The following is a 25,485-nucleotide window of genomic DNA, read 5'->3' as shown; positions in this document are numbered from 1 at the left end:
AACTGAACTACCTTACTTTTAAGCAAGACAAAACTATTTACCTGTTTTACCTACAGACAGGTCACTTGCCTAATAAAATACTGACAAGGTCTTAAAGCAGTCTAGTTACTCAAAGGCTAGAATGCAAGTTCCTGTGAGAGCTGCTCCCAGCATTGTTACTACCCAGGCCACACTACAGCTAGGAGCAAACTACTCCTGCTTGCTAACTTTTAGATGGGGTATGGAAATCCATCTTACCTGCCTTTTGGGGGATTCGGACGATTTGTTTGCTGAAAACACTCCCACTTTAGTGGCTTGATAACAAGATGGCATATGAATAAGAGATACTTTAGTACAAATGCACCAGCAAGTCGTTCTTAAGTACTTAATCGCTACAATGATCTTTCTGCAAAGAAAAAGACATTGTTACCTAGACTTGCACTTGAATTGCTAAGAATTGTATCTCCCAAACCACAGAGAATGCAGAAGCAGTCTCAATTATATTCACATTAATCATTAACAGCATAACAAAACTCAGTGACGAGATCCTTAGGAACTCATTAACAAGGGCATAATGTACACACTTTTATTTAAACATGGCAATTTACACAACAGCTGAAAGTTTGCGGTCATCCATTCCCACCACCCACCCCACCCCCGGAAAACCTGTGTACCTGGATATCAGAATTAGCACCTAATGTTTATAAAGAAAATACTTTGCAGTATTATTTACGGCAAGCACTGGTCAGATCCTAAGCAATTTGGGTGCGGTAACACAGAGATACATTAAATAACCTAATTTCTTGTGATCATCCAATTAGCTCATCGCTTCATCTCAGCAGTGGAATTTTGGGTAACTGGTTATCTCTGAAACACCAGGAATGCATAGTTCATAAGGCTAAATACATCTGACAAAAAGGGACAAATCACAGTTGTGGTCTGAAATTATTGCAGTGCAAATTTAAAATAGCAGTGTTTTTAAAGCAGTGGAACATAATAAAGAGGTAGGTTGTTTCCTCCTTGATGGTAAGAATTTAACGTTGCTTAAGAGTAGTTCAAGCTAAGTAGCTTGAGATATCTCAAGTACACAAACAAGTCATGGCAGACTGGATTAACTGGAAGATATTTAAAATTATATATAAAACGTTTCACTGGCATAAAAAAGTTCTCTTGCAAGAGGTTACCTTTTGCGGAGTGAGCGATTATTCTTAACTTGAAGTACACTGATCTAAACCCTTAGTGACAAAGCCTTATTTACCTTGATGTTCAATGCTTTAGCAAGGTAAGTCCCTTTAGTAAAGCGGGTCACTAAAGATCAGAAGACTGATGTTTTGTGAAAGCAAAGTGCGCTTTTCTGCTCAGAGCAATGGCTTACGCTTCTTCTAAAAAGCAGCCTCTAATTATATGAACTTACTTATCTACCAGGATTGTCCAAAAAAAGCAATCAAGACCTACCCCACTGATGGAAATTACTAGGCAATGCCAGAAAACAAAGCCACTTTTAGTGCAACTCTTGCACCATCTCCTGCCCTCCCCCTTTTTGTTCCACATTATGCAATGTTTAACACAAATATTTCTTCCCATTTCTGAAGCCTGGCTCAATATTCTCTTCAAAAGTAGTAATACCAGCATGTATGTGCACCACTGAAGGCTATCAGGTGTACTGACAAAGCAGAGAGAACGTTTACATGAAGAAATGTTGTATTTTAAACAGCACCTTTTTTTTTTTAGAGCAGATTGAGATGAGTGTCAAGTTTTCAAATCATTACAACAATATCCTCTCTGACTGTAATTCATCAGTTATACCACCTAGCTTACTGAAACATTAACAGTGTACTTGCCTTTATACTGCCACGTAATTTAACTGAAAGGTGCTAAAATGAACACTTTTATATCATTTTCACTCATACACAAGATGTCATGCACAGTTGAGACATTAGATCTTAAATTTATTTACAATTTTACATATTTTACAATATATATTTAATCTTTACAGCTACAGAATAAATTCAGACTAACATTGGGACCTTTCAAGTTTCTGCTGGAACTCAAATTCTTTAAGTTAAACTAATTATTAAAAACAAGTAAGTGCATGCCTAGAAGGAAGCTTTCAGGAAAGATGTCAATGGACTAGTGTTGCTTAAAAATTACACCTGTTTGTGTAGAAAATTCAAATTTTGTTCAAAAACCCACAAAAGCCTAATAGAAATCTACTTGACTAAAATAAATACAATTCATTACGCTTAACAAAAAAAGTACCTTTAAAAACGTACTGACTTAAGCTTATCCAATTTTTAGCCTTAAATTTACTTCCCTTCCCAAGTAGCAGATAGCACTAGGTGAGAATAATGCTGCTTTTCAAAGTTAACACTGATAATTATCCTGCATAAACCTGAGGCTGCAGTGGTGGGGGCAGCTTGTCATTCTCCACATTTTCAGAGTCAATAGCTGCTAAGGCTTGACTTTTTGGTTTTATTTCTAATGGATATTTCTCAACAATATCTTGGACTTCCTTTGTAATTCCATCAGTCCAATCTATTAGGTCTTTCTCAAGCTTCTTGGTTTCATTGACAATTTTTTCCTGGCTCTCGTTCAACTGAGATAGGAGGTCTAAGTTTTTATACATATGCTTAACACCCAGGCACACATCAGGTGAAAAACTGTCAGATTCTTGCTTCTTCGGGGATGTCTGACCGGTCATAAAACGATCAAAATCTTCTTGGCTTAGATTTAAAGACTGAGCATCCAGTTTTTCAATGAAGGCCACAGCACAGCACTGCGAACAAAACAGAATGAGTATCATTGCAAGCTACAGATTGGAACTTATGCATTCCGGTTTTTAATCCTGCTGTTAGACTGGTAACCGATTATTTTATTTAATGCCTCAATGGATTGCTCTTAAAGAGCTTTTCCAGAAGCTAACTATATCAGACAGTGCACATGCCTCTCTCCTCTCCCCAAAGTTTGAAGAAGTCAAAAACTTGGGGAACGATACAGGAAGACATCATTTCAGCTGAACTGTACTGACGTCCATTACAAACCTCAGGGTCACTGCATTTTGGAGGTGAGAGACCAGAAAGAACACGACGTGACAACTGGACAAGTGCACTATATTAATATTCAATAATCTGATCAGCAGAGATCTGCTATGCTCTCTATTCATTTTCTGAAGGAAGGAATGTCAAATGCCCATCTTACCTTGTGGATGCTTTCCTCCTACCGAAAGGAATTTTTAACATTCAAGTATTTCATTCAACTACATGTTTTCAAGAATTGCTTTATGACGAAATGCAGAGAAGCAAAGTTCTTAATCACAATTCCTTCTAATATAAACAAGCACACAAATAAATGCCTCCTGCAGAAGCTGTTTACCTCCACGCATTAATGGCCTAGTTCTGCAGTCCCTTCAAGAGATAAACTCTCATGAGCTTAAATGGGGAACTTTGCATCCATAATATCTGCACAGTCCAAACTCAGTATTTTAGGAATAGAAAGTACTTCTCTCCTTACAGAATAGAAATATACCCAAGTCTTAGCATCAGACTGTTCAGATAAAGAGTTTAATATTATAAAGAAGGCAAAGCACTGTCTGGTTTGGAAAGCAGAGAAGGGAGAGGAGATATAAAGCAAAAGAGCTTGTGGTACTGTAAGTAACCTCAGCCACTATTTGAAGATTAGTTTTGATTTTCCTTCTACGTTACGCTGCGTTTGCCCTTACTGGAAATTCCTACATACAAATAAAAGACCATCTTGTGTAAAATGTCATCACTATTCCTGCACTTACCAGATTGGTAAAATAGTAGCCATCTTCTCCTGTCATTAACCTGCTAGGATTACAGAAGCGTGTTATATACTGGATGTTGGACTGCAGACGCGGTGGATTTCCCTTCAAAACAATGTATATAAGCGTTGGAAGAAAGTCATCAGCAGAAGCTGGTTCATTTTTTGTGATTTTAATAGCATTAAATATATGCTTGCTGCACTTGGTGATGCATGCTAATTTATCACGAGGGACACGCTTTGAATCCATTTCAATAATATCTGTAAGATAAAAAAGTTCTCAAATCATTAAAACCATATTAATCAGACACCTGAATGAGTAGGACACTTACTGGACAATATTAAAATTGCATCATTTTTATCTGTGGTGCTTGCTTTTCCATAGAATTATCTGTTTATTCAACCTTCTCTTGGTTCAGTCCAAGCATTTCAAATGGATCAGGTAAGCCTAAACATTTAAGTGATACAAAAATTATTCCCGCTTCACAGATGATATACTAATCTAATACCACAAAGACTGCTGCAAATCTAAAAGCCTGGACCCCCTTCTTCTGAAGACAGAAGAAAATAATCTCTATGAACAAGAGATATGAAATTTAAAGCTGTAAATGTAAACTTCACTGTTCACAAACCTGTAATTGCTTTTACAACCATATCAGAGACTTCTGGAATTTCTTCGTTGACAGGAACACACAGCATTTGTGGAGTTACCCAGTGCAAAGCCCTATGACAAGAAAAAATGTTAAACCGTTCTGTGCCAGTAACATTTAGGTGTTTGAAACCAGCTGCTTCTTGAATTCAATGCACAAGGAGTGCTTTGTGTAAATGAGGCACTAGTCCAGCAATAAGCTAGTTTATTCCACTGAAGTAATTTATTTCCAGAAAAAATATTTTCTTTTTTTGCTATAATTTAACAAAAGCACACCAATTAGTTTTCCTAGCATCGTAGCTTTCATTATTCAGTCTATTAATTCCTTCTGTTTCTTAAATAAAGTGTTTTCAACTCTTTCTGGTTAAAAAGCTTGCCATTTTTGTACGTACAGCAAAAGATTTTTAACGTGCTTGATTCACAGCTCATCCACAGGACTGTGGATTACTCAACTATTTTTCTTTCAAAGACTTACCTGATTCTCTTTTGGACAGCAAGATCTTTCTTCTCATCATCAGTTGTTTCAGGGCAAAAGACATATTTATACTGTCGAGTCATAATGTATTTTTCGATCTGATCCATTGCTTTCTCAACTTTTTCAGGGGGCACTGAAAGGTACAAATCCAACCCCAATACAGTAAATAAATTATTCCGTGGCTGTTTTGAAGATTTAATACAGTTTGGTCCTAATATCACCAAATCAGTACTACTGACTTGAGCCAACCTGAGTTAATAAAGAATTAATATACTTGGAGTATTTTCACTCCCTACAGCAGAAGTAAAAAATATAATGGTGGGAACACCATAGTGACATGCCAAAGTAAGTACGTGCATAGGTTCACAACGAAGCACGTTCATCTAGCACGTTCAACACACAAATTAGGTTCAGTTGCTTGTAGCTTACAAGAATATTTCTCGAAAATACAGTCTTTGAGAATAAATCCAGCGAGGTCTTCCAAGTCCCCTGTTCCTGTTTATGTCTAAAAACTCCCTGAGTATGTTTAAACTGTGCCACTTACATACCAGGCACATAAAAGCAGTCCGCAACAGCAACACTTCCCTCTCTCTGGCTTCCTGTGCGTTACAGTGTAACGTAAGGCTCACAGCCTGTTAATTGGGTTGAGACTACACATTCAATCTCCATTTTAAACAAACAGTATTGAATTTAAAACAAAAAATAAAAAACCTGAACCACATTTAATTGAGAGTTTAAGAAAAACCTGTAAAACCAAATAATTTAGACCGCAAAACTTTATAGAACTGGTGCTGCTAGGAATAGTTTTAAGTACTAGAATTTGTTAACAGCATTTCTGAAAGCTGGTTAGGAATGCTTTGTTTTTACTTGAAAATGCAAGAGGCTTTATCCTCGTATCATTACTTTTCAGCAGTAAGATATGAGGAAGAGAAACATGATACCTTTCCAACGTGTCTGTAATTTCTCTGCTACATTTTGATAGAAGTCCTGGGCACATTCAGATTGTTCCTCAATACTTAAGTCCTGTAACAGAAAACTGAGTAAGTGTGCATGTGTGGAAGAAATGGCAGCAATGCCCCTGATGTTTTGTTTTTGTTTAAGGAAAGCGTCCAGCTGCAGTAACAGTCTGAGAATGCAAATTACCCTCAGAGGTGCTTGTGTTGGCTAAATTATATTCAAAAATATGAGAAACCAAGACATACTGGCTCTTTAACATGTGAAAGTCTTAGGTTTATTTGCTGAAGATACGTATATTAGCAACGGAAGTGCACAGGTGCAATGCCATTTTCCCCAGACACATCCCTGAGTAACTGTGGCAAAATGATGTAGACTATTAAGCAGAATGCTTACTCCCAATTTTGTGTCTATAACTTTTTAAAAGATGATATACAGTATACAAAAAAGAGAACATAACTCGTATTTGAAAGAGTATCTATACAGTCAACATGTCTAATGATAAAGTTACTATGAAATAGATTCACAACGTTATTTGCGAAACAGCATTGTCTTTTGAGCATTAACTAAGCTACTGAAGAACATGCTGGAGGTTTGAATGGTTAAAATTAACTTTACTGATCAGGTCACTTTTCACCATTAAATGGCAGCATAAAACCATGTGTTAAAAAAATGGAGAGAGAACATAGTTTCTGAATTCTTTAAGGCCAAAAACCAGACAGCTACCCTGAACACAAAGACTCAGCTCTGATGGCAGTGCTGCATTTTAGGCCTGGTTTACATGTAGTAGCAAATTGTATGTTTTGAGAAAAACTTTTTGACTAGCACAAACTATCAAGGAACCAGGAAATGAGAGTACCTTCAATGATTATAACCAATAATAATAATACACTATTTTCACAAACTCCATGCTCAGAACAAAACAGTTCTAAAAGAAAAAAAAAACCTGCAAGATATTTTCAAAGTGGAGCGCATGTAAGATTCCGTCAGAACTCCCTTTAATTTCCAGTCCAATTTGAGGATATAATTTGAGTAACTACCTAATAAATAGGAAAGGGGTAGGGAAGGGGGGGGAGGTGTGCTGAATACTGACTTATTTCAACCATAGGTGGCACCACAGACACATTAATATTTCAAGAACATTAAATTTTTTTAGATGGAGAATGAAGCTGTAACTCTTATTCCAGATTAAAAAAAAAGCAACAAAAACCCCACAGTCAAGTTCCCCTTTCTCCCAAAAAAGGAGACATGTCATTTGATAATTATCTTTATAACTTTTTAGACTTAAGATATACAAAACTCATTATGTAACTTATTATACTTTCCACCAGTCATATTTATCTAGAAAATTGTTTTGATCTTTCAGAACTAATTTATTCAGGATGCCAACAAAAGTTCTCTCAAGACATCCGAGATACTGGAGTTGGAGGGTTTCTTTGGTCATACACCATACCAAAAGGGAAGGCATTCAGAATTTAAGACTGCCACTAGATCTTCATTTGACTAAGCATATCAGCTGAAGACTCCTGTATACAATAGATAAAAACCAAACTGCTGGAAGAGGAGCAGCATTTTCTCCATCTCTCACCAATTCCCCCATTTTATTTATGTAAAAGGCATGCAAAACTTACCCTTTTATGATTCATTGCGTCCAAAAATAGTTTACATTGCTTATAGATATCTTGTCCAGGTTTATGATATGTCTTGAGAAATTCTATGAATTCCTTGGATACTCGATCTGTCTCGATGCTAGCCTGCCTGTTTATAGAAGGGCTGGGAGCTTTGGCTTCTTGAATCTCTGCTGGGAAAATTTGAGCACATCAGATTATCTTTTTTACACTGATGAATCAATTCAGGAACCATTTAACGTGTCTTAAAATCTCAGGTGTTGGTTTGGTTTTTTTTTTTAAACTGTACAGATTAATAAGCATTTATTTCTCAAGCTTTACCAGTGAAATGCTGTATATTATTAAACAGAACTCTAGGAAACTGAGTATTCCACTGAAGTGAAACATTTATAGCCACATACCCATTTACACTAATGGCCTTTTTATATTAGCAAACTACTGTAACATGGGTTTGTTTTCCGGTTTCCTACATATTCATTCCCAGGTAAGGTATCTCCATGTTAGGTCAAGGCTTCCACATGGCATTCTGCAGCAGTTTAAGATAATGGAGTGGTCCCTTTTCCATTCTCCCTCACCTTTACATTCCTGCTCCTTTGCTTGCACCAACACAAGTATTCATTCAACCAACTCATGAACTAGCTCAGGGAGGAGTAGTAGTTTGGGGCAGTCCTAGTCAGAAATCAGTGTTTCTTATGGGGTTACTTTTCAGCTTGATCAGCTTCCCACGCTGGCTCCCTATCAGGTCACAGGAGCATCAGCAGCAGCACAAGACAAGGAATGGGAGCATGAGGTTGGTGCAAACGCAGCAGCCCTTCTTTGCCTAGGCAGCAGATGCCACAGAATCACACCTGCAGTGTAAATGAGAACTTGGCCACTTGTGTTTCAGCAAGAGCAGAAGCACCGCATGTGTTCAAGGAAGAACTCGCTTGGCACTCGGGAAGGAGGTAGGAACGCAGACTGCACACAGCACTGGATGCAAGTTTGTATAGCTGCAACCACAGGGTTTTTCCACACAAACACATCTGATTTTCCAAGGTATACGTTGCAAGTTAATTGTACTGATCCAATACCTTCACTACCCAAGTTTAGTTCACCCACCTTTCAACTTGCCAGCCAACACTGTTCAAAATGAAGGATTGAATAGAGATGGTGTAAATGAACATGATGAAAAGCAAGCAGCAAAGAGACAGAAAACATGAACATATTCGTGATCAACATGATACAAACATATCTTTCAATCTGAAAATACCAACATGCACAACAAAAAAAATCCTTGTTTCAATAAGCATACATGCAGAACTCCAAAATAAAAGGAAATAAATGGGATCAGTATATTTAAATTGGTATGTTTAATTTGAACTTGAGGTAGCTTATCAGGGTTTTTTTTGTTTGTTGTTATTTGCTTTTATCCAGCACTATAGTAAATTCAAAGCTGTATGATCCAGTGACTAACACTGATCATTTGACCAAAGCACAAGACTCATTAGGTCCTCAACACCTCAGCATAACCTTCTCTGGATAATTTGGTCAGGTACCGTTAGAACATTTACGGTATTTAAGTGATAAGAATGGAAAAGGTTTTACAAATATTTACACTTGAACTGTAGCAATCAAGATAGAAAGTGCAAATCAATCTCCTTTCTACTTATACAAGAACACTTTTACCAGAGGGGATTTCCTCCAACCTTCTTTATACCTAAGATTCAAAGTAGAATGCCTGTACAGTATTCAAGCTGAATGGCAACCATTACTAAATGCGACAAATTTAGATCAACATATAATATTACATAACCAGTGAGAGGAGAGCATAGTTTTGAAATAATAAAGAAAGCAGGTACACTTTTGAAAGGGTAGAATTCTAAGATATTTTTTCCACAATTAAGTACTGATTTCATTTCAAAGAACAGGTGAAGACTTATTTACTTATTTCAACATTGAGTTCACTATATTATAAAAATAATGAACATCATTCTGCTATTTGACCTTAAGGAATATGAATATTATTTTTTCAGTCACAAATTTAAAGTAGATTATTTTTCAGTTACTAAAGAGATGTAGTCAACTGAGGTAGATCACTGTTAATGTAGGCATTAAAAAAACCTGAATGTTAGAATGAACTGTCTTTTTAATGAGTCACACCAAGAACAACATGTAGTCACTCAGAAATGTTGCAACTTCATTAATCTTTGCCTTGAAATCCTGATTTAAGGAAAATGAATCTGGACAATATGCACTGATTACTAAGGACTGCAGGAACAAACGTACTTTCAGCAACAAAGTATTTTCAGCTTTGTCACGTACTCTAAAAGAATTAAGTCTAACTAAAAAGAAGCTGATTACAGAAAAGAAATTCCATCTGAACAAGTTAAAGAGAACCTAGTAGAGGAGATAGGCCAAAATGAAAAGAAAGAGTATGGGAAGAGTTAAGAAAGGATCACCTTTACAAAGATTTTAATATTAATAGTGTTTATTCTTTCTCAAGGCATTCTACAAAAATGCTAGTTGTCACAGCAGTACATTAGCACTCCAGTGATTCACTATGGTTGTGCCATGGTCATGCATCTGAGTCCAAGTAAAGAATATTTTAAAAAGTGGTGTCATTAGCTCTACTACACACACCCATTCATCATCTTCATATAATTTGCAAAATAAAGAATGGTACATCTTCATATTTCTTTTGTCAGCAGAACACGTCAGAATTGCAAACAAATAACACAGGACAAGATCCTAAAGCTGCTTGCATCAAGGGTTTTGGCATCCTTTTGGTTTAAATGAAACCAGTATGTCTTCTCTTGATTTGAAATTGTCTTCTTGATTAATATAACAAACATCTGGAGATGTTTTGAGAATGTGAACTATTATATTGAAGTAGTTTCAACTTATAATCAGATTTGGAATTATTTTGAAGCAGCACAAGATCTAGCTGCTTCTTACAAAATTCTAACTTTTTTGAAACCGCATAATCCTTCAGATGTCACGCTAAGGTAGAGCTCAAAGAAGCTTCAGCTTTATTCCTATACTCTCCCTACCAAAAAGCAATGAATTATTTTAGAGATTCAAGTTCACCTCAAGGTGCTAGACTTGCTTTTTTTGTCATCTCCATATTCAACAGCACAAGTTAGAACTGGCACAACCCTAGTTTGTATTTTGCAAAGCCCAACTAAGAAGTAAGTTTACTAAAATCAAGCAGACAGCTTACTCAAGCTGTACTGCATTACCTTCAGTAGGGGAAGCCAGTTCCCAGGAGGGAGTAAAAATCTCCTTCAAATCCCTGAGAATGTTATCAGCATTTCGCTCCCTCCCAAGCTGTCCTTGCTTAACGATTTTCTCTTCAGCCACTGAAATAAATGCAAAAGCAAGCAAGACACCAAGAGCAGGAGCATGTCAGGAGAGATGGTGAAGGGGATAAAAAAAAAAAGAAAATATGGAAAGTGAGAAGAATGAACGTAAAAAAAGTTTTTAATACATAGCTGAATGCCTCATTTAGCCAGCTGCTGCCCATGCACCAAGACAAATTCTAAGATGAAATCCAGACATAAGTCTTAAAATTCCTTCTTAAGGAAATGCATTGTCTATAACGCTAAGGTACATTAATGTTGCTTTTTCTTCTGGAATGCCTCCTCCACAGTCTAGCATTTTCCGTTTTTTGCCCATGTAAGCTATTGCTATGCAAAGACATCAGTGCCATTAATCATTCTTACTTATAACACCTGCTGTAGAATAAACATTCAGCCAGCCACAAACTTGATATTCACAACCCACATACGCATAAACACTACAAGTTTTCTTTCACATTTATTTTCATTTAAAGGCACCTTGCTCAACATTTTTTCTGTTAAAGCTGTTGAAGTGATCCATCATGGCAAGCATCATCTGATATTTTATATCAGCATTTCTATCACACTTAGACATACCAGTTTTTTCGAGGTGACTGACAGCCAGTACCTTTTCTCCCGCTTTCTTTGGGAAGAGTTCCCCTTCACGTCCTAAGCCACAGTATCACACTACAGGTGACTCATGAATCTAGCATGAATGTGTGTCATATGAACAAGATACTTCCACTCAGCAGTGCAGTGGTAGACCACCACCAGGAATACGTTTATACTACGCTGTAGTGGAAGAACTCCTGTGTAACTAACACAAACATGGCCACAGATTTAGAAGGGCACTGTTCTATTTAAAAGATTGTTTGGCACCACCCCAAAGCTCACCTTTTTCTGTGTTTTCAGTAAGACTTCAGGTATCGCTCTCCAGAAGCATCATTATTCCGACTTTTTAAAGTCAAGTCACACAGCATTACTCTTCCTTTCAGTACAATACATCTATCAAAAATACTTTTTAACTTAACATGTTGTACAGAACCATTAAAAGCAAAGGAGAAAGTTACCCTTCTTAGCTCCTGTTCTGGAAGAAGCAGTGAAGAACTTCTTCACAGTAGTGACCTTTCGTGTTTTCTCATTGGTTTTCTTTTCTTCAAATTTTGAAAAGGTCAGTGACTGTGCCCCTTGGGTACTCTGGCTACTGGCATACGCTTCTTCCTCCTCACGCTGAAGCCTGGAATTAGAAAAATGTAGGTCTAATTTAAGTGCTTAAAACCAGCACAAATAAGCTAATTTCCTGTGCAATAAATTAATTACTCATTTGACATGCTAATTCTCCCTCTATACCCATCTTCATTTCTTGCTTTCTACCACATCTCCCTTCACTACATTAAGTCCACTCTTTCCATGTTGTAATGGTGAAAGTGAGGGAAAGCTTAAGATGGCCAGGGAGGATTAAATAGTAAGTATAATCATGGTCACCTTCCCCTCATGTCACAGCCCTGAATTCTACAAAGGTAAAGGTGAGGGGAAAGACTGCGGGAACACTTCCAATAATCGATTCAGTCGCCTTCCTCCCTGCATCTGAGTTTCACCACCTGTTACCACAAGCAATCCTTTACCATCATACTGAAGATAAAAACCATGGCTCGCAGCTGAGCAAGTGAAATAACCTGTCACAATCTCAGAAATATTCTAGGAGACATTATTGTTGCCATAATTTGTTTTCAAAGTCTTGGTAATACATATGCTTGATTGAGTGAATGAGGCAAATCACTTCACTGCAACATTGATGGGTGCTTTGCAAAGACCAAGTCCATCTTTTAATTTACATGTACAAAGTAGGGGAGGGCAAACATACTAATCCTTCAATGGCTAGTTTTCTTCCCACACAGGAGGATTACAATAGGTTAAATTATATTGCCCTTCAAGATGCTAAAAGGTTGAGCAATTTTCTTTCAAAATCCATCCAGCTCAGGATGGACCATAAACGGTCTTGCATTTGTAATCTCTTGAGGCAGGAATTGTGTCTTATCTGTGCTGACAAGGCTGTCTGTTCACTACAGCAAACAATCACAGCTTATCTCTTCCTTTAGCATCTCCCTGCTGAACAGTTACTTATTAAAGAATTCCTTAAATGCCCCATTTCATTGTACATAGATGTTATAAGACTGAAAGCATAACTATCTGCTCTAGTAATACTGAAGTCCTTATTAACTGTTTAAGCCAAATTTATGGCAGAGGAAAAAATTACATGTTTCTGATTAGGCTAGAAAAGGTTTCAAGCACTTCTTTCTACCTGTCTTTGCAGTTAATCTGTTCCACTGCCAGACAGTAGAGAACTTCCACAGATGTCATCTTCTTCAGGCAGGCTGACGTGAACACTGCACTCAATGCCTTTTTTTTTTTTCTCCCCTCCTTTTTTCCCCCCCAATGACCTTGGTTAATGTATCAATAGGTAAACTCAAGTTCACCAAAGGGTTCCAGACTCGAGTGCAGACACATATCTCAGTCACTTGCACTTTTTCCCAGAGTTCTGGTATACACCACTAATACGTTAAGGTAAGTATATGTAAAGAATCTGTGTCAATAGGAACAAACATCTTGGCCAGCTCAAGTCAACTGCCAATCAACTCTTAATACACAGCTAGATGCTCCTCCATCTTAAGAACTCACATAACCCTGAAACAGTTAATTCTGAGTTGATGTCATGTACCTCACACCTGGAAATGACACAAAGGACAGCTGTAGTAGAAAAGAGGATGCTTTGCAGTTTCTCAGGCAGCGGATAATGCTTTTGCTTTCTACCCAAATCCAACACAAAGCAGTTGTAGCTGCTCTTATTTTCTCACCCAAGCCTAGATTTCCTCTAACCCCCATTTTCAGAGCCAAGCATTTATCACACTAGGAAAACTAGACTGTTTTGCAGAAAATACGTGCTTAGAAAAAAATTACCTGAATTATTAAAGCTAAAACTTTGATGCTTTTGGGCTTAACGCTGCAGTTTAAAAGAATTACTACAGACCCAATTTTTTTAATCAGTAGCTGAAATGTAAAACCATTGTGCTGGCTATATTCAAGACAATAACTGCGGTCTCCAGAGGCAGAAGTATTTTAATCAAAATCGTCACTTTCACCCTTCCAACTGCTAGTTAGAATTACAGGTTTCAGTATGCAAATCAGGTCAAAGTATTTGTTGAGAGGTTGGGGGGGTGTTTACATTTGTTACTTCACAGACTTTCTTTTGAAACCTCTTAAATTAGAATGTCATAAATATTCATCTTTGCATCAAAAGAAAGATTTTAATTCCTGCTGGAAAGGTCAAATTTGAGAACTTATGAAGCAATTGAGCCAGAGCAAATAGGACTAGAAAACAGGAGACAGGAATAGTATTTAGTGAAGTCACCCTACTGTAAAAGACGAAGGAATAAAGAGGGCTCTTTACCGCTCTGCCAGCTCCCAATCCTCTTGAATCTGTTTCTGCCTGGCCTTATGGTATTCCTCTCTCCAGCACTTGGAGCAAAATCCTTGCCAAGCAGGATTGCCATAGTAACCACATCCCTTCTTGCACAGTAGCTCTGACTGATCAACGTGAATTCCTCTGCGTTCAGATTTCAGGTTCATTTTCTTCCTGTTTAAAGAGAAAAGGGTTAAAGACAGAAACATGATAACAGCCTGCGAGAAATAATTTCTTTTGAAGGCATGTCTGTTAGAAAGAAGTCACCTGTTTTAATTATTGAATAGTTCCATAGTAACAAAATAAAGGCCGAAGGAGGAAGGGCACAGTTACATAACCATACAGCCCTGAAAGCCAGCTGCAGCATTAGCATATGTTTGCATAGCTTTGACCTGCAAACGGTATTAGACAGCTGGCCTGGAAAGCAGGCCAGAGGTACCAGTCATACAGCTACATACCCATGTGGAAAAAGGCGCAAGTCACTGATCTCACCAGCACATTGTTCTAACAGTCGCAGAGGCACAGAGCAATGGAGAAAAAAAAGATACAGAAAGTTACAATCACCAACGAAGGAGGCAAACTGAGTAAGAGACAGAATGCAGATAGGTTTGTATTCAGGCTGAGACTGTCTCTGCAAAGAATCACACTGGGGGACTTCAGGCAACATATCTTTGGCCTCAAAGAATATGTCTTCACAGCACAGTGAAGTATCACAGCTAAGTCAGCAGAGTACATTAACACAGAGGAGGTGCATCTTCATCTCCTTCAGTACTCAAATTACTTCAGAGTTAAGTTGAGCATCTGTATAAAGCACAGCTCTATAGAATTTATACATAGTGACTGCAACAAAATGATTTATTTTCATGCCTACACCACTACTGTGCAGAGCCTGTCTTCCAACGATCCAGCCCTCTCCTTTCTTTTCTTGCTTGACAGAAACCCATCCCACATGCCAGCTTGCTCCCAAGGGCACTTCAACTACTTTGTTCTAATTCTAAATGCTTGATTCATTTTAGGAGAAAAGCAGCACAGAATCACCTGCATTAGCAAGTTTAAGGTCTGCACGTTAAAATATTGACATTTGGATTGCAATATTGACGTACACAGACACTAGAAATATCACAGCACGGCATTGGAAAGCAGGTCTTGGTCACCAAATCCAGCCCCTTTTCCCTCCTGGGATCCTCAGCAGAGAATACTCCACATAAGCTGCACAAGTACCTTAGCAATTTGGTTTCTTGCTGTCACAATCGTAACCAAAGGCATCCCTAGGAAGGACCTCCTTCCTCCAACAGGAAAACCGGAAGATTTTAAACCAATGCTGCCCCGCAATTTGAATACCCTGCCCTTCCCTCCAGCACATTACTTAAGATCACATAAGGAAAACAAAACACATATTGAGATGCAACGTATGGAAAGCAAGATGAAAAGTGATTTTCTTAAATTGAAGAATGTCAATAACTGTCAGAGTAATCTTGTTTATCCCCGAGATTCATAATGACCCCTGAGTCCACATGTTTGAGGAATCTGGATCTCCGGTTGTTCATGTTTCTGCCCAGCAAAGATTACTCTCCCTGGAAGCTCTCGCACTCACCAGTCTCAGAAAGAGCCCCAAACTCTTCTTTGGATCATCCAGCAAAACAGATGTGATGCACACAACTATCATTACCAAAGATACTTTTCTACTATAGGAAGTAACAGCTATTTTGTTCCAAGCTGAATTATATAAGACCAACCATTTTAAAAGACCGATAACGTTTAACATTTCCCATTAATCTAAACAAGTTATTTTAAGTAAAGTAACAGGAAACAGATATGAACTTCTCTGAGGGAGGGAACAAATTAAATATTCCATCTTATCTATGTAAGTATTAAGGCTCCTTCCACTAACATCTTTTCTATCTTTGAAAGAAGTAATGAAGTTCTAAAAATAATCTAATAATAGTTTCATTGTAGAGATGTGTATATTAAGGGAATCGGTTTCTTAATGGCATAATTTATAAAGACACATTTTCTTATTTATATAGATGGATAGATGGAAAGCAGCTGAATGCTCTCTTTTCTTTCCCACAGAAATGTCTGACAATTAAACAGACATCAATACGCTTCTACAAAGCAAAATAAAAAAAAAAAACAACTAGATTTTAAATATTTGAGAGCGCTTTACTTCATTCCCATATGGACAAATTGACAGAGGAAAATAAGTACATTGCCTTCACAAAAATCTTTTAGTTTCTGTACTATCTTCATTTTCTGATTCCTAAAGTAAGGTCTTTATGTTGACTGTAATGAACACGGATCTGCTGACTGACAATCTATCTAGCAGACCAGAAATAAAACATCAAATGTTTGTCAACTGCACAGCCCGGGACGGAAATTGCAGTTGGCAGTATTTGGAAACACAGCCCATTCTCAGAGCATCACACATGCCCTTTATCAACAATTCTCAAAAGAATGGGGAAGCGAAAGCTACAAACTCTCCTGTTGCTCCTGATCCAGTTTAAAAACCGCTTCCTAAAAACAGAACCTGCAGCAGCATTTTGATTAGAGGCTTCTATTGCAGAAGTCTGTATTAGAAAAAAACCCACCATGCATAAAATCTGCAATATTGCCATTAATGGTACAGCTGACCAGTCTGAATGTTTTCATACAGGGAGCTATAGATACAACAGATAGATAAAAACATTATTGTAACAAAAAACTTCAGAGAAATTTTACACTGATCTCTATCACCCAAGGAAATAACACCCTGATCCTATCACCCACTCCAGTGGAGTAAGTTACAACAGATTTGCAACTGCAGTCTGTAGGCCAATTTCATGAATTCAGGTGCCTGTTGTTTTCAAACAAATGGACACTCGGATTTTTGGAAAACTAAAGGAGTAGAATGAAATACACCACCTTGCTTCAACTCCACATCAACACCTTGCTTTCTGAAAGCTTAACAGCATACTCTGTTTCCATGCCAATTGTGCACTTCCGCTATCTCTATACAGACCCACAAAAATTAGCATTCTGTATCCACAGAGCTTTAACCACATACTAGCACCACATTACCTTTGGCATCCTGCTAGCCCTCTGTGTACATTAGGACTAAAAATAAGGTTCTGTTCAGTGTCAAAGTTCAGCAGCTTTCCCTGGCGTAAGCAAAGCCGGTCTCTCGACAGCAAGAGTCAGGTTTTTTTGCATTCTTTCTGGAGAGGTTTGTAAGCAGCTACAAAGCCAAGCCACTAGAAAGCAAGCTGTTCAGTTTCCTCCCCTTCAAGTATTTTCGGTTGCAGTAACATCAGTTTCAGATCCAGGGACAAGAGAGGTCACCCTGAATCAATATGAAGAAATCACATGCTGCACTTAGAGCAGAGGCTTTCTGCTTCCTTTAAAGACATACGGCCAGTACAAAAAAAGTTTCACAGCCAATTTTTGCAGGTCAGCATTTACATTTTAATAAACAGAACAACTCAACAAGTTTTAATAAACTGAATACGAAAAATCCATCTCAAGTCAACTTTCTGCAACTAAATCACTGTGTGCTTTATGATCTTTCATTCCTAGAAATTTTTTGTTGGAACTTTTGAGTGTCCGAAATGCCTTCCCCCCCATCCCTTCTTTCTTCCTGTCTCTCCCTCTCCCTCCAGCTAAAGGTATATCAGTCTTTATTCAAAGATCAACTACTCAATGTATTTGCACAGTCACACCTCTTATTTTCATTCTTGCCCTGAATGCATGACCTGCTCAAAGCTCACTTCTGAGTAACTTAACCCAAAAGAAAGAACAAGAACAAAGTTGTTGTTTTCCTGGAATCAGAGAGGCAGGCAACTCTGAACAGCTTCCATAGTGCCTGACCACTGAAAAGTCAAGAAAACAATAGTAAGGAAGGTAACAAATGTCCACATTAAAAAAATAAAAATCATCTCATCAAGAAGGACAAGAAGATCATAAATAAAATTAACTTGTAAAAAGGATGTTTGCTGCAGTGCACCTCTCCAAACTGTACACCTCCTATATCCCAATTAAAACACTTTCCAACAACTTCAAGAAGCACCATGTCTCCCTCCCAGGAGCAAACGCGTGTAATTTTAAGTATACTCATACATTGCTTCGTTCCATAAGTGCTTCAGATAGTTCTGCTGTGAATATAGTAAGGGAAAGCAGAAATGACACTTTCTTACACAGTTCCTCACAAATACCATGACATAGAATCTTCTTTTAAGCATTTCTGTACCAGTACTAGACCTTATCAAGGGTTAATATCTGTTACTTAGCATCACCCCTTTGAAAAGTTCAAAAAAGAACAGGCTCTTAAACTTAGTTATTAATTTATAAAATCCCTTTCCCCTTGTTACTTATTTGCAAGTTAAAGCTTCTTCCCTCCTATTGTCCTCTGAAATGGAAAAATGGAAAACACCCAACCCCTTTCTATGATCACGGTCTTTAAATTCCACCTAACACACCGTGTGCGCGGTTCCTTAGAGGATCACTGCTAATACGTGCTGTTACAGCACGGCTGCAAAAGTGGATTTATTCTGGACAAATACAACACGGAAAGCTGTCCCGTTGCTGGCAATCAGCATACTTGTACCACAGCTAACAGAGGACGAGGCTGCATGGACACCAAAGAGCTCCTTGCCTTACTGCCACACGCATTCCCGGGCTGGAACCCACCTGGCCTGACAGCACACTAACTCCGAGCTACAGCATCAGCTGCCCGTGGCTACATCTTCCCATGCTGTTCTAGAAGTCGAGCTTTATTTTTCCAAACTGCAGCGATATCAAGAGCAGATGAATACTTGTGCACTGTTGGTAGATGAGGCATACGATACATGTTATGTTAGATTTATTTGAAGGGTTGCACATCAAAGGTATCTAATGACAGATCAGATCTCCTTATGTAGCTTTTTCATAAGCATCTTAGAATATTTAGTTTTGTTATGATGTCTAGCATGTGAAAAAAAAACACTGTGGTTTAATGCAAAACTAGCTTTTTACTTGCTTTAATGCAATACATTCTGAAGCTCTTGAATCTTCCTATCAACGTATTTTTCTTGTTGTTCCTTGACTCATTTAAAATTTTTCTTTTTATTCAGTAGTATTTTGTGCACCTGTTTACTTACAGCAAATACTTTTTAAGAAGTGCAATACCGACTCAGAGGTGTCTCATCCCTTGCTCACACCCCTAGATTTTTCCTGTCGTTTGTCATCCAAAAAGACTATCCAATAAACCATAGCTCTTACTTCAGAAAATGGAAATTCACATAATTTTTTTTAGGAAGGATAAACCAGCTATCTGCCCAACAGTTCCTCTGTGACTCTGTCAAAGCTGCAACTGAAAACATATGTTCAAACAGTACAGGATTTCGGTTACCACAGTCATGGAAGCAGACATCCGAGCCAAAACCAGAAAAAGCAATTTTTCTGCAAAATACTGCTGGCCTACAGCCACATCACCTTCCCCGAGCCACATACTTCAATCCGTCTTTTAAGATTTACTAAAGAAAACACAGAAAGAGTTAAAACACAGGAAACATACATTTTGTTACGAGTATTATCAAAGAAAAAGAACCAAACCGTTAAGGTCGGCCGGGGGGGGTCAGAGGAGAGTGAAGGAAAGAGGAAAGGGTTTTTTTTAAGAAATGTTTTCCATTGACCTGAAGTGCAACAGTACTCATTGAATGTGTGTGCTTAATAAAACCTATATTCTAGTTTTCAAGGATTTTCAGTTTCAGGTCTCAGGAGCCCAAGTTTCTCATGGGAAGCAATTAAGGATACCCCTAAATATACAAAAGGATTCCATCAATGCATTTAGTCTTCAGGCAACATTCACAGACTGCAATCTACGACCTTAATTCCCTACATGCTGCTGGGAAACAGCTACAGACACCAGAACACAATCTACAACAGTCACCAAAGCTCCGGCAGCAACACCGTTCTTACGTCCCACCTTAGATGCCTACATTCCTGTATGGGTCTAGTCCCGAGCACATCGGGCTGGATGTCCAACCTCTGGCATCTTGATTTCATCCTCATATAAAAAGACAGTGAAGTTCACCAACATCAGTGCAGAACTAACCAGATTGCACTGACACAGAATTAGGCAACTAGATACTATTTTACTTATTTTTTTCCTCTGATGATCTTCCATTACATTCCCATAGGACTAAAGAGAAAACCTTCATAATCAGTGCTATTTCACAATTAAAACTATGGGATCTGAAGAGAGCTCAAAAGTTTGCCAACACCTGATGATCACACGTGATTATCTTGATATGCAGGCCAGTTACATAAAGTTTCCAAAAAGCGCTCTCTCCTCCTATTACAAATCCATAAATCCTTAGGCCATTTTTGTCAGAATCCCGTAATGGGGACTGAAGTAGCAGCAATTATTGCTCCAGGGCATTGTACCTTTCGTATCAGACTCAAAGCTCTTAACAACAGCAAAAGACTATATTCTAATTTTCACACAGACCAGATTACAAAATGGCTGGAAAAATTCATAGTAAACTTACTAAAGCAGGTATCATAGTCACAGCAAAGAGCAAGTGCATTCTCAGCTTTTATGTAATACGAAAAAGGGGCTCCTTTCATCAAAATAGGATCTGTCACTAAGGGCTGATTTAACGCATACATGAAAGAGATCATACTTATGTAACACATTCTTTTCAGCAATAAATCTAAGATAATTTTCATAACACGTTAGTGCTTCCAAAGACTGCAGACACAGCTTCGGCTTCAGGAAAAGCATTGTCTGTGAAATAAGGTTTAGAAGTAGTATAGATTTATCATGAGTTCAGACACCACCGGCTTGTTTTTCTTGTTCCTCTAACATGTACCTACCTCACCTCCCAGGGACCGAGTAGGCAAACAGATACCTTTATTGTCAATGCAGATTGTATCTCTGCCACAACGACAAGATACCGACTTTTTCATAAACTATTTATTAGTCCTGGATTGTTTAGGTCACCTCTGATGGAAGAGCTGGTTGAAAAAGCTCACATATCAAAGATGAGTAGAAAGGGGTCTAATTTAATTGATCTATAGATGCCTTTAGCAAGTGGTAATTGCAAGTCAATTTACAATTGTTACAAGCTATGAAAAACAGTTTCCAAATAACTCTGCATGCTAACTCTGGAAATGAAAGCAGTGGCTTCCCAAGACTGTTCTGTAAACAAGTTTCAATATCGGTACCAAAGTTCATTAAACATATCTAAAAATAGGAAAAGACTTCACATAACAGACTCGAAACAGGCAGGTTGACACAAAGGTATGAAACTGCCTTTGACTTCTGGGAAGCCTGTTTCAGCCTTCTACGCTTTTGACCATGACCAAAAAAAACCAAAACTGTCTCCTGACATCTGAATCCCTCCTGCTGGTTTCGGTTCGGGGTTGGTTTTGTTTTGCGGGGGGGTTTTTTGTTTTGTTTTGGTTTTTTTTTTCTGTCATCTCTTTACCTTACTCCCTGAAATCAACAGTCTTCTCAAAAAAGTCTTGGCATAACTCCTAGCAACAACCTACACCAGTCTTTTCGCTGGGCTGAAGTGAACGTGATTTGGCTTTTCAAGTTTAAGTCTTCATAGCACTTAATGAACAACTCGCATTAATTCTTCTCATTAAAAAAATATCAAAGTGCTCCAAAGAGTGCTCGCAATGTCTGATGCAGTATTACAGACTGAAACTGTCTGGTCGTCAATGGCCATCCCCATGCATGGGATTTTAAAGCAGGAGAAGAAGAAAAACCGGGGAAGTCTCTAGACACAAAATTCTTACGGTAACAGTTGCTGGTTTACATTTTACTGGTGCCTGAATATTACGCCACGCTTCACATCAGATCAAGAGAGTAGCGAGTCCCACCTACAACTGCATGCAACTTCAGTTACTGAAAATAAATTTACAAGGTAGACTAGAAAGTGCATCAAAACAGAGGGGGTGGAAGAATGGGATTGGGTTAAGGTCTCCAACAACTATGAATTTTGCCAATGGAAAAGTGTCCTTAAAATAACGTGTGTTTATTTCAAATAGCAACCACAGACCAAAATGCCACAAAATTCTTAAGAGTGTTGAAATAGTTATGATTCAATGTGTAACCTTAAACATTCAAGCATGTCATTTGCAAAAAGGTAATTAAACATGAGCTAATTTCCTCTAAAGGAAAGGGTGAGGCAATATGATCTAAGAGACTCATGAACAGAAAATACAAAAGCCATTAGACAATTTACGAATTAGGAAAGAAACATGGTAGCTGTCTTTGCAGAATAGATTATATGAGTCTTCACAGTTTTAACATGCATCTTTCTTGCAATTAAGAAATTTCAGCTGTAACAGTTGTTTCCTAGTGTAAACAGTACAGGTTGCTAACTAATGATCCTGAGAAAAGAAACAGTCGTTAACTGTGATGCCAGACACAGTCTGATCAGCCATCTGAAAATAACCGATCTGCTTGGTACTGTAATTTGGCAGCGGAAATTGCAGCCACTACTTAAAATCTCTGAAACCTAACAGCCACGAGGCTTCAACACTCTACCCACAGAGCTCACAATTTACTTCAACATGAAGATGTGTTTTCCCCCTCCGCCATCAGTACAGACCTTAAGCTACAGTTTTGTTTGTCTGCATCAAATTCTTAACTACTGCCCGTAGCAATGACTGCTCAGCCTGGAGTAGCATGTACTCATGAATTAACAGACTCTGTCTCACCATCTACATGTGACTCATAATCGCACTTTTAAATGATATCACAAGAAACATCTAAAAACTGCTTTGTACTGTTTGACTGGGAATTCAAGTAAGAATATGAAGAAGATTAACTAAAACTTCTAAAATCTCCTCAGAAACAGCAGCGATCGGCTTCTACGCACTCTATGTTTTTTGCCAACATGCCAACCACGCTCACCTGGATACAGATTAAAACCAAGTTTGCTATAACCTCAGAGAAAAACTTCAGAACATCTCATGTACTTTGTACCTGACTTGTTACTGACAGCATTTTAATAGGACTTCACAAGCACGATTTTTAGGTCTAGTTTAGGTCACAAGTAGTTCATAATCAGAAAAAGAAAAAGCGTAATTGGGGATTATATAGCAAACATCGGGAGGGGAAGGAGGGAACTGAGAAAGACTGTTCTAGATAAGATAACACTGCAAAACAAAACTAAAAAAAATCATGGACTATCTTCAAGCTTATAATCATGGTTTGTCATGTAAAGTGATTTTATGAATTGGTACAATCGGCTTTACATTCCTATTCTTCCCTTCTATCATGCGTTGCTTCGACTTTTTGTCAGCAAAGCATTCCATTGAGTTACAATTCTCTTCCTAATCCTCCCCCCTGCAAGACACTTGTGTAACCATATCCAGAAGGCCAATGCATCCAATTCCTGAGTAAAGTACTGTTCCTAGAAAACACTACGTCCTTCTACGCTCATCAGTCATCAGTCTTAAAGGAGTCTCAGGTAACTGGAAAACCAAGAGCTGCTCAGTACGCGTCCCAGAGTACTGGCATGAGGAACTGCCAATACAAAGCACCGCTTCGAAAATAGTTTCATGGCTATGAGACCAAACAAGAAAAGTAAGGCAAGTCATGTCAATAATGGATTTAATTCACAACCTCCATAATGCCACCCTTTTTCCAGAACTGTGCAGTGCCACCAATTCCCAGCACTGGGCCAGACCAGGGCCCCAACTCAGCCCAAAAAAACTAACTTGAATTTTGTCTGTAACCACCCCCTCAGTTAATCCAGCACCCCATCACACAAGCAACGGTGCCCCTGCCACAGACCAAGGCAGCCCAGACCGGCAGGATGTACGACAGCGTCGAACCACTCCCTCCGAGAGTTTTTTTGTCACTTGGAGCGCGTCATTCATCTTTCAGTATCTCACACCCTCTCTGAAAATACAGCCACTCCCTACTTCAAGGGAACGACCTGAACACTACACAAGGTGCTCATACAGTGACAAATACCCACGAAAGCATCCAAAATGACAGCCGACCCGCTGGAGCCCGGTGAACCCTTCGCACAGCCGCAGCCCCCGAGGAGAGGGGCCGGCAGTGCACCCCCGCCCGCCCTCCAGCCGGGCAGACGCGGCGGGGCCCGGCCCGGAGCGGGTTCCGACGCCGTATCCCGGAGACGTATGACTAATTAGAACGACCGGCGGTGGAGACGACGCGGGGGAACGCCGGCAGCCACCGAACTGTCACTAACCGTCACCGCGCGGTTGCCGGGGAGGGAACCCCTTCCCGCGGCCGGGCCCAGCGGCACAGGCACGGGGCAGCCCCAGAGAGGGGCCGCTGACAGGGGCCCGGCAGGCCCGCGGCCCCTCAGCGAGAAGCGAGGGGTCAGAGCCACGGCTCACCGGCTGCCCCGGGCAGCGGGGGCGACCCGCCGCTCCGCTCCGCGCTGCTCCGCTCCTCCCGCGACGGCGCTCCCCTCACGGCGGCCCGGCGCTTCCTCCCCTCCGGGCCGGCGGCGGAAGGGCGGGCCCTCACTTCCGGGGGCAGGGCCCCTTCCCGGCAGGAAGCGGGGAGCCGGCTTGCCAGGGAGTGCCCTCTCAGGGCGGCCGAGCGCTCCGCGGGAGCGCGTTCGCGCTGGCCTCAATGGTGGGAGGCTGGGCCGGCCCTGGGACAGAGAACGCGGTCAGAGGGAAGGGTGATTGCCCTGGGAGCGGCAGGAGGCAAAGCGCTGCCGCACGTCTGCCTGAGCAGGGTCTGGCCGGGGCTGTTTCCCACTCTGCAGTGCACACAAGCTGGGAACAGGAACAGATCCACTCTTTCGGGGTATCTACGTGTCTTCGCTTCAGATTCTCTTTTTCTGCCCCTTCTCTCCCTTCAGACACACTACGCCACCTCCCAATAGCTGTGGTGTTTCTACCTCAAACCCAGGCTCCGTCCGCATCAGGCAGCTGACCTGAGCGCGTTTATGCTGACTGCAGCAGAAAAAGAACTAGCTGCTCCTATTTAAAACTTATTCCTCTTTCCCTTCTCATTAACAGGGTGCTGTCGTCTGCTGGTTTCAGTGTCGGTGTGGTTTTTTTTTCCTCCCACAGCTCAACACAGACATCCACTTGTGAAAGCGGGGATTGCTTTAGCGAGACAACAGGACAGCAAGGAAAATGTTGTTTTAGTCACTTCGGAAACGAGGGGGAAATACTTCTGAACACAGCCAGCTAAGCAAATCCAGAAACTTAACTTTCTTTCCGAGCATTCCACAAGCAGGGACAGCTACAGACCTTCTCTGGGATGCTTCACGTGAACG

The 25,485-nt window shown here is 39.6% G+C and overlaps 1 protein-coding gene across 8 annotated transcripts; it reads right to left on the bottom strand.

Annotated features, from left to right (window-relative positions):
* Positions 1 to 1,560: 1,560 nt before the first annotated feature.
* Positions 1,561 to 24,612, bottom strand: RABGEF1 (RAB guanine nucleotide exchange factor 1). Of its 8 annotated transcripts, none has more exons than XM_059829094.1 (11): positions 24,587 to 24,612; positions 14,231 to 14,416; positions 11,853 to 12,019; positions 10,684 to 10,803; positions 8,564 to 8,584; positions 7,469 to 7,638; positions 5,825 to 5,906; positions 4,884 to 5,016; positions 4,392 to 4,483; positions 3,764 to 4,020; positions 1,561 to 2,755 (listed from the first exon to the last, which is right to left on the bottom strand). In XM_059829094.1, the coding sequence occupies exons 2-11, from the start codon at positions 14,407 to 14,409 to the stop codon at positions 2,357 to 2,359; spliced, it is 1,620 nt and encodes a 539-aa protein (XP_059685077.1). In that variant the 5' UTR covers positions 14,410 to 14,416; positions 24,587 to 24,612; the 3' UTR covers positions 1,561 to 2,356. The 8 variants fall into 8 exon arrangements, with proteins under 8 accessions (XP_059685077.1, XP_059685078.1, XP_059685083.1 ...); XM_059829095.1 differs by having other exon boundaries at positions 7,469 to 7,635; XM_059829100.1 differs by lacking the exon at positions 24,587 to 24,612 and adding an exon at positions 17,300 to 17,383.
* Positions 24,613 to 25,485: the final 873 nt, after the last annotated feature.

This window comes from Gavia stellata, chromosome 25, assembly GCF_030936135.1.
Source record: "Gavia stellata isolate bGavSte3 chromosome 25, bGavSte3.hap2, whole genome shotgun sequence".
Taxonomy (NCBI): Eukaryota; Metazoa; Chordata; class Aves; order Gaviiformes; family Gaviidae; genus Gavia; species Gavia stellata.
Note: the sequence above shows the minus strand (reverse complement) of the source record. Positions and strands in the feature narration are given on the sequence as shown.

Coding starts and splice junctions, on each gene's coding strand:
- RABGEF1 (XM_059829094.1), bottom strand. CDS start 14,409: ATGAACCTGAAATCTGAACGCAGAGGAATTCACGTTGATCAGTCAGAG. Junction 12,020..14,230: donor GATTGGGAGCTGGCAGAGCG/GTAAAGAGCCCT, acceptor TTCTAATTCCAG/GCTTCAGCGTGAGGAGGAAG. Junction 5,017..5,824: donor ATTACAGACACGTTGGAAAG/GTATCATGTTTC, acceptor TGTACCTTTCAG/TGCCCCCTGAAAAAGTTGAG.